Source organism: Anguilla anguilla, chromosome 19, assembly GCF_013347855.1.
Source record: "Anguilla anguilla isolate fAngAng1 chromosome 19, fAngAng1.pri, whole genome shotgun sequence".
In the NCBI taxonomy this organism is placed as follows: Eukaryota; Metazoa; Chordata; class Actinopteri; order Anguilliformes; family Anguillidae; genus Anguilla; species Anguilla anguilla.
In genome coordinates, this window is record NC_049219.1 from 8,068,692 (window position 1) to 8,078,691 (window position 10,000).

Consider the following 10,000-nt stretch of genomic DNA (forward strand, 5'->3'; position numbering starts at 1 on the left):
ATGGTCCTGGAATTGAATGTCGAGCTCAAAGGAAAAATATTCCATGTTTCATTAAATACGTATGTTATTATTTGTATATTGTGGTAATCATGTATACCAAATATGGCTTCGTTACAGTTTGTAAACTTTAAAACGGCATTTTTACAACGAGGCCATTTTCAGCATTGTTTCAAATTCTTATCAGGAAAAAAATCGGTTCACTTAATGTTTAATTTTGTACATTTGGATCAAATAAGCTTTGCTCCAAAAACATTGCATGCGTTATCCAGACACCACCATTGCTTTCACTATTTTAGATCTGGGGGACTTTTTAATCATTTGTGTACTGACCTAACTTTAAAAGGAAACCGTATGCATCGACCTTTGTGAGTTGGTTTAACTTCATGTAGCCTAATTTAAAAAGCCGAAATGGGAACCGTATTCAAATCTCTGCCTTCAATGAATGAATATCTCTTCAGTTGAACTCACTGCATGGCAAAACCAGAGCAAGACAAAAAGTGGCCAGGTGCACACGTTTCAGCTTTCTGCAAGGGGCCTCATTTACAAAAATATTATTGGATTTGAATTTAAACGTAATCTTAAAATTGCTTCCTCAATTGTGCTTGCGCTTGATTTATATTTTTAAAAACTGAGACCGAAAAACGGTGCTTTTACGTTGGTTAACGGCGTAGGCCTATACCTCTTACGCACCTGTGATAGATTAATAAAAAATTTTTAAAAATTCAGTTTGAACTCACGTGAAAGTACTTTACAATTAGGCTACTCCGTCTCGTGAATGCGGCCAATTACAGCCATTTTAATCTAAATACGGTTGCTTTTTGCTTTTCAATGTGAATCAACCTGCTTCCCGCGTGATCACGCCCTTTCAGGGATGAGTGTCTTTCGGGACAGTGGAGCCGAAGATAGAAGGTTTGTGCTTCATTTTAAATAAGCCAATCTACAAAAAAAAGAATCTGTAAGAATAGAGACCACATTTAATTTTCTGTGACGTCTAACCACCTGTGACCAATTTCATTTTAGGAAGAATAGGCCTATAATATCAGGCTGTGGTATGAATGCCATTTATTTGTATCTTGCTAGCAATAACAGACCATATTTCACTTTTACAGCAAATAGTTAAAAACAACCGATAACTCTGCTTGTAATGCTGTTAGAATAAGAGTAATCCTGAAACATACAAACAGATTTCCTAATTCCTAAAAAAAATAAAACCCCAGATGGAGGTTCTTCTGCTGGGGGTTTTAACATCCGCTTTCTTCTCAGTGCATATTATAACCTTTGTTTCTTGCGGGCAGTTTACATAATTTGTCCACCCTGCTCCTCCTTAATAACGCATTTACGAATGTTGAATAACCACCATCATGATGTCTATTGCCGTCGTTATGAATTTTGTTTAGATCCTTATGCAATTCATATTGGCTCCAATTTAAAATGTAGGATGGCTCCCAACCCCAAAACTGCTTTCTGCAACAAGGATTTGATTGAGGTGATTTATATGTTTTTTGTTTTTGTTTTTTGCATTATAGACTAGGCTATGTGCAATTTATAAGTCAGTCGAGTTATGGAACTCGTTTACATCTGCAGTCTCCAGTTTGGCAGAAAACAACAGGATCCAGCATTTCCCAGAAATGCACCAGACTCCATTTGGAACATCAGTCAGAGGTAGGATGCATGCCGATAAAAAAAAATATTTTTGAAAAATGCAGAACAAGGAACCACTAAAGGCTTCGGATGCTTCATTTTCCTCACTAGGAAAGTGGTGACATTCAAGAACCTTCACACAAACTCCCCACTGACCTATTGGATGGGCGCACTTCATCCCACGTGGGTGCAAGTGCTCCGTAAATAGACCGAAGTCATGCAATATGAATACGGCACTGTGTTCGCGCTGTGGTATCGGTCTTTAGTTTTGTGCTCTGTTAGCGTTGGCCAGCCTTTATGTGAGACTGAGAGGGAAGTCCCTTTTTTATTTTGAACTTTGGACTTATTTTCCGTTTACCTGCCTGGCCGAGATTTATCTCATTGGCTGTGGACCAATGAAACCTGCTAAGCCAATCAGAGGCGCCCATATTATGCTTTATGGAATAAAACAGCCTACCCCAATGTAGCCTGCCCTATGTGGTCAACATGGGGATCAGCGTTGGGGTCAGTTCCTTCTTCAATTCACAATCTGTTGAAGTTCAATTCAGGATGATACATGCCTATGATGTTCGATGAAGAGAGATAGCTTTTTCCCTGTTTATCAAAACTGCCAATCTGTTACGGGTCCTTTTAATACACCGTTTTGAAGTCTTTAAACAGGCTATATTGGTTTATAGGGACTGGAAGCAATTTTCAGTATGGTGTTTTACTTAAATTTCAGGAAAAATGTGCTGCTTTACTATATCACATGAAATATTGCTGTTGGTTAAGAGCTGGAAGATGGATGATGACTTGTGAATGTATTCTTGTGATGTTTTTCTCATGTTTATATATATATATATATATATATATATATATATATATATATATTCTTTTTGTTTCTAACTTAGTTTCCCAAATTTCTTTACATTTTTACAAATTGACATTTGGAAACTGCTTGTGTTGGTAAATTGTAAAAAGCAGAGTTGTTATTAGAATCTGTCAGCTACGGCGCAGATGTCCGACAAAGAGTGGGCCAGCTAAATTGCCATCGCCTGAAATCTGATATTCACGGAAGAGTCCGGAACTCGAGGCAGAGGCGTGATCTAATTACATCGAGAAGGCGAGGAACATATTGGAGTCTCTTTCGCCCACCTTCCTGATCTACAGCTTCAATATGAGTTGGGCCCTACGCACCGTGATAAAACGCAGAACGTTTTCTCTCTAGGAGTTATTACGACTTACTATTTTTCACATCTTTAAAGGTTTGTCTTTCCTCCCTGTCGTTTTCTATTTTAAGCCGTGGCGAGGTGCGGGGGCGCTGCGCCATTTTAGACGCAGGGAAAATCGACGCCGCGCTCGGCTGCAGTCAACGCAGAAGACGTCCGCCCGAGATTCGTTAATTGCGTGTTTTGACACCTTCGCGCTGCAGGTGTCGATTTTTGTCACGCCGATGAAGCTCGTTGATTTCAAGAGAGGGGGTAGTTTTCGAAACGTTGACCTGGTGCTTGGTGCTCGCCGAGCTGCCCTGAAATCAAGACAATTCTGCGGATTTCACCTGCTATTTAGCACTTAGAAGCCTTATGAGAGTCAGGATCCCCAGTCTCGAGTTCTGTAGGCTGTAGTCCATTGAGGAAAAAGCAATTTACCTTCCCCACTGCGGGCCTGTTTGCAACAAAATATATTTTCCCTTATACGGAGATCCAATATGTTGCAATTATTGATTGGCCTTTTTAAGTGGCAGTGGAAGGCTGCTCTGGCTGAACAGGCCAACACTATCAAAGCACATCACAGACTGATTTGTAAAATAAGCTGACCACTTTATTTGACATATTGCCATTCCCTATGGGTTTGAATCAGAGCCATAAATAACACAGTCGACTCTGAACTGTTGCTAACGTAACACGCCGCCTACGCCCACTTCCTGCTCCCGTGTGAGCCAGCTGGATCCCTTTCCACGAAACGCTCGGCTTTTTATTCGCCACAAACCGTTTCGCTCCCCGGTCACATTCACAATAACCGTTTTACTGAGCCAATAAAAACCCAAACTCATTTCCCTCGCCGTCTCATTCTCTGGCACAGTGACTTTTAGGGTTGTTTTCAATTTGTTTCAATTTGTTGCGGAGAAGGTCGGGTTCTAGGGAGAATGAGCGAAGATGATGTTGGGATGAACAGCTCATAAAATAAACTGTTGAATAGGAAGTTATGCAGGTCGTCATGGAGACATGTTAAGTGCAACTAGTGACTACATTTATGCATTTAGCAGACAAAGCTGTATAGAAGCAAGGATATCTGACTTTGATTGAAGAGCAGTGCTAGATAAACTAGAGTCAGCTGCACAAAAAAGCACAAGAAAAGTACCAGAATAGAGTTTTATTCCCCAAATATAATCCATAAACAGCACTGTCACTTCACAGCAAGAAAGTGCCAGGTTCGAATCCTGGCAGACAGCTTTATGTGTGGAGTTTGCATGTGCTCTCCGTGTCCGCGTGGGGTTCCTCTGGGTACCATGGTTTCCCTCCGTAGTCCATAGACCTGTAGGGTAGGCCAGTTGGTTCATCTTCAGTTGCCCATATGTAGCCGCTGCTGTGCCCCAGGCGGCATACCCCCTGTTACACGCACAGATGGAGACAAAGCAGAGAGTGCTTCCTGTGACTACACCTCTCCATGGTGATTATAGTCTCCTGGCTACGAGGGATTATGGTTACAGGGCGTTCCTCGTCACCTAGGGCCCACCATTGTGTCGGGCCGCTTGTTAAGCCTAGGGTGGACAGCGCTCCTGAGTATTCACCCTGCCAGCGTTCCTCCAGCAACGTGCTTTCAGGCATACGCTTTTGCACATTTGGGGACTTCATGAAGGAAAGCAGCACAAGTGGTCCTGAAGCTCAGGCAGGACAACCCCACCGCCCTCGCAAAAATTAAAATAAAATATAAAATTTGTCTAAAAATAGTGAAATTTCAACTCACTGAAGTGTAGATTATCATTGCTTACGTTTAAATGTCTGCAGCAATTTCCTGTTTTTATCTGAAGAACAAAGGCAGGAAAATTCTGTTGATTGTTTCGCTTTCTCCCTCCAACATTTTGAATGGTTGCAGAGAAATGTCACGGCTAATGGCAGTTAATCAAATGGACCTGCAGAGGGCGCACTCCTGTGGTTAATCAAAGGGACCAGCAGAGGACGCAGTGCTGTAGTTAATGAAATAGACCAGCAGAGGGTGCAGTGCTGTAGTTAATGAAATAGACCAGCAGAGGGTGCAGTGCTGTAGTTAATTACGGGCACCAGCAGAGGGCGCACTCCTGTAGTTAATCACAGGGACCAACAAAGAGCGCACTCCTGTAGTTAATCACAGGGGCCAGCAGAGGGCGCAATCCTGTAGTTAATCACAGGGACTCGGAGGGGGATCCTGTAGGTTGACCCGGGATGCAGCAGGGTGTTCTGATATACTCCAGAAGAGGGTTTTCTCTGCTCTCTCAAATTCGTGATGTGATGGGGTAAATAAATGGTCGTTCTAAATTAAAATAAAAACGGGGAAACTGTGAAATCCTGGTGAATGACCATTTAGTTTTAATGAAATGTGTACGATATACGATCAAAAGTAGGGCTCATTTATCAGGGGAATAAATGAGTAGATATCTGGCCTCATTAGCCAGCCCACGGAGCGCTGTTTCTTTAAGACGGGGGACAGAGGGCAGGCTCCAGACTTGCTCCTCTGGGAAGTCTGCTCCCGCTGATACACTATGCTCCAGTCACTAAACCACTCCGCAAACAGTGTCAGGGAGCTGGGTCACCCATAGCGATCTTTAATTGGTTCAGGAAGTGTGTAACGATTCCCTTTGGGAGGCTCTGTGGGGGTCTGTCACGTGACCCGAGTGATGAAGCTGAGCCGCTGCCAACCGTTAAACACGGAGTTCTATGTCGAGTGCGTCACTCATTTCCTTCTGTAAAAAAAAAAAAAATCACGATTTTTCCCACGTAGCCTAGCCTACATAACAAAAGAGAATCAACATATCTCTTCCCTTTAAAACCAGCATCAACAGGAGTTATATAATTTCAGAAAGAAAGAAAAAATCAGCAAGCAATGCTTTTTTCTTGTTCCAAAAATGACAGATGGGTTTCAGATTTTCCATTAGCACAAGGCTGTCCCCCAAGACTGCGAGCCCCAGTGTGTCACTGTGGAGAGGAGATGACTATTAATAAAGAATATTATTAAATTATTAAGCGTCCGTTAATAATTCAGCTAACTGGACTGGAACGAAACATCTCTCTGCCCCGCAGATACTATTATGTTATAATAACATACATTATTATAATAACAATTATAATCATCATTATCAGTATCATCATCATCATATTACAGGCCCCACACTGCGCATTTATTTATCGAGATCTCTTAAAATGCTCTACAAGATTGTTCATAAAAAATGAAAATTAAAAATTGCATATCGGCATAGCCTACTCATTTTTGTGAAAATATCTTTATCTGTTTTATGGTTTTGGGAAAAGGCCATTTTGTCTATGTAAAGAGACGGAAACAAGAATGGAGAGAGTTTTCAGACCACGGATCATTTCATTCATATGTGTAATTGTGTTCATATGTTAGCGATGCACGTTTATTCTTGTCACACCAACACAGCCAAATGGGGGAGAGAGAGTGATATATATATATATATATATATATATATATAGCCTAACCCTTATAAATTTGTGAACTGTCTCACTAGATGGCACTAAATATTCGAACGAGCCGCTATTAGCAGAATTCAAAAAGAGCATGTTGGGACGCGTTTCTCCAGTCACACTCCACCCCCTCGGGCTGTCAGACTTCACAATGAAGGCAAGATTTCTTTTCTGAAGGCAAACTTTCAGCCTTGAAGGAGTAATAATAATTTTTTTAAAAAACGTTAGCGAGCTAGAAAGCAAGGAAGTCTATTTTTCGCTAAAAAAGCGAGCTGTCATTATTCGAGTATAAGTGTCGACTGCGGTTTTAATTTATCCCCCCGAGAACTGCAAGATAAAAAGCAAGAAGCAAACGCTAGCTTATAAGAACAGACGGCGTCGTCCTCGGCGACTGACTCAGCTGAACAGCGAAGTGGAACAAGACATCCGAAGGTTTGGGAAAAGCTGGAAGGCAAGGTTCTTTCTTTATGAAAGTGTCGAGTAGTAATTCCTAAACTTGGTCCTGGGGACTCAATGTTTTTCTGGGATTTTCTTTTTTCTTACTCCTGATTAAAAATCATCTATTTAAAACTAATTCTAAAACAGTCCCGACTCGGCTGGTTCACATTTGCTCTATTGAACTCTTTATTTTTCCATTTGGTGACGAGGTGTCCACACGCTAATTAGGTCCCCACTGATTTTTACCTGTCATTCTGTGATTTAATCAGTTTTTTAAAACGTATTTCCTGAGGAATTGGCACATTACAGAAAACATTAGTTGATTTAACTAACTAACCTGAGGTGTGAATACGGGACCTTAATTAGGCCTATTCTCGGTATACATTTTTGACATAGGCTAATATGGTCTTTAGAGTGTAAATCTCTCCCAGTAGACATTAAGCATCAAATTAAGAACATTTAACGGCTTGTTACAATTAAGTGGTTGCAATTATGGCTGGAAAGATAATCAGCTTCTTTAGTGGGTGGCTGGGACCGAGTTTGGGGAAACACTGGTGTTACTTTGAGAGCAGTATGTAAATTTATACTAGTTTAGTTTTAATAATATATTTCCAAAGTTTAATAAAAGTTTCCAATCTGGTTGTGCACAGGGGTGGATTAGTGTGTATAGTGAACCCCAACGGTTGTTCATTCTTACTCTATAATCAGGGACTGATTTAGACCTGGAACACCAGGTGAATGTAATCTTAAGCCAAATCAGTGACATCAACTAACCAATCAATCAGTTAACTCAGGCCAATCAGTGACATTAATCAATCAATCAATTAACTGTCACGTAAAATGAGAACCAGCAGCAATATTGGCCTTAGTTTGTCTGCAGTTTTTTTGTCATCAAGAGTGCCAATCCATGACTTGAATTTATTGTTTAAGTGTAGACACACACAAAAAGCAAGCAGACACTGTGGTGCTCCAGAACTTGAGTCTAACACCACTGATCCAGGTAACAACTCAACTCTAGGGGCCCACTGCCTGTTCTGGTTTTCATTCTTACCACAAATGACAGCTGTGAATTGTAATGAGTTGTTAATTGTTCTTAATTAGACACTTAATGGCTACTGAAGGATGATTTACCATTTTTTTTCTTAAGGTCACATGATGTCAGAAATGTGTGTGTGTGTGTGTGTGTGTGTGTGTGTGTGTGTGTGTGTGTGTGTGTGTGTGTGTGTGATGAAGAATGAACATTCCATATTCACATACCTGGGGCCGTTTTCACAAAGCGAGCTTACTGAGTTAGCGGGATAGCTGTGCTGAGTAAAACCCGGAACCCAGAACCCTTCCGAATCTGGAACATGGACTGAAGTGAAACGGGCAGTTTCAGGTTCAGTAATCCTGCCCCAGGACTTTGAATCATTCGGATCAACCAAGCTTTCATTTTCTGTAATGTGCTGCCTGACAGACGATTCCTTTTTAGAATGAGCTTACATTGGTTGAATTGATTCAATTACAGACTGACAGGCAAAATCATTTGGATGCTAACTGTTGAAAGTGAGGTTACTGAAATGTACTATTTGTGAAAAATGAAGAGTTCAATGAGAGGTCTAATGGCAATGAACCAATCCTACATTGTCCTGGAATAAGTAAAAGTACAAAATTACAATTGAAATTTTGATCTTTTAAAAAAAATCTTTTTGAATAAGATATTGGCTGTGGCAAAATCCAGCATACACGGTCTCCAGGACCAAGTTTGAAAACAAATGATCTTGGGCATGCAGTGTTGATTTTAAACATTCTCTCCCTGTCTCAGCGTGGGAATGCACTGTTCTGATTGGCTCTTTGGGGCACTGTTCATAAGCCAAGGGCTTTATCAATCATGGACACTTATGTTTTAACCCTTGTGTGCTTAAAATGTTCTTAACTTGACACTCTGATGCGGATGTAACAATCACTGCTGGTAATTGAAAGCGATGGAGTTCTAGAACACTGACATAGAATTTTGAAATGAACATTCCAAAAACCTACTCTTCAAAGGGTTAAGAACAGGATGCCAGGTAAGAGAGTCACAGCATCTTCAGAAGCTGGTTCTGAAAGTACCCAAACTCCCCTCCTGTATAGAAATCCTAAGATATGCCATTCAATTATAACAACAGTTACGTTTTGAACGTTGGACAGAGTTCAGATCAGAGGTTTTCAAACTTTTTTGGGTCAGGGACCTTACCCATGCTCAAAAGTATCCAGGGGACCCTCATCATAAGTTAAAAAGGGTTATATACATATTTTCTTTCTTTTTTTTTTTTTTTTTAAATATTTTCAGAAATCTATAGTCACTGCATATCAAGTCTGGCCAGGGACACCCTACAGTATCTTCACAAACCCCCCACGGACCCCTTGTTCAAAACCATGGGCTTAAATGACTGTAGTGACATAGCTAGTTACAGTACCTTGCCAACTAGTATACTGTACATGTGCGAACTCCACTGCCTGTTCAGGAGAGCGCAGACGTCCGCGGTTCTCCTCCGAAACACTAGGTGTCGCCAGCTGCTTTTTCACACACCACAGATTACAGCAAGACTGGCATAGAGCGGAGTCATAGGAAGACCTTTCACATGTGGCTCTTGATGACAATCGGTGGGCGTCCGAGAAGTGTTGAACCCTATACGACTGAACCGGCCACGGTTGGCACTGGCTGGGGAAAAAACGGAAATGTTTTTTTTTTTTTTGCACGCGCTTTGCAGAAACCGACTGCAGAAGCAGGCTTTGTGTGTACGAATGCTTTGTGAATACAGACCGTTTGACGGGTGCTTTGTGAACGCTGACTGTGGAAGGGCGCCGCGAGAAATTTCAGCTAAATCTGACAGGTTTACAGCTGCATCTGTCTCATCAGCCTGGTCTGTTATCACTGAAGCGTTTCCCAACCGCCTGTTACTGGAGAGGAAGAGAGAGAGGGAGAGAGAGAGAGGGCAGGAAGGAAGGAGTGGGAGGGAGGACAAAGGAGAGGGGGAGAGAAAGAGGTGGAAGGAGGGAGAGTGGGGAAGCCTTTGATGTCCCTTTATTAGAACATCATTGTCAATTCATTACACTAGAATAAAGATTTTTAAAAATCATAAGTGAGAGAGAGAGAGAGAAGGAAAAAAAGGAGGCCGCGAGGGAGATGAAGCCGTGCGTGTCGTTCCTCTCCTGGAAAGAAGCTCCGCTGCGCAGAGGAGGACGGCTGGATCCCGAACGCCTCGCCGGCGGAAAATAGCACCGGCACGCCTGCCGCTCGC

At 41.7% G+C, this 10,000-nt stretch overlaps 1 protein-coding gene across 5 annotated transcripts in view; it reads left to right on the plus strand.

The window, feature by feature from the left end:
- Window positions 1–856: 856 nt before the first annotated feature.
- LOC118219281 (CUGBP Elav-like family member 2) overlaps window positions 857–10,000 on the plus strand; it is an 85,004-nt gene continuing 75,860 nt past the window's right edge. For 4 of the 5 annotated variants that reach the window (XR_004763678.1, XM_035402334.1, XM_035402332.1 and 1 more), the window contains exons 1-2: window positions 857–909; window positions 1,585–1,662. Coding sequence is in view for 3 of the 5 variants with exons in the window: in XM_035402334.1 (XP_035258225.1) it covers window positions 872–909; window positions 1,585–1,662 (116 nt within the window). In the remaining 2 variants the exon portion in view is untranslated. Of the gene's footprint in view, window positions 910–1,584; window positions 1,663–6,490; window positions 6,751–10,000 lie in introns of those variants that run through there. The other variant, XM_035402337.1, reaches the window with a different exon arrangement.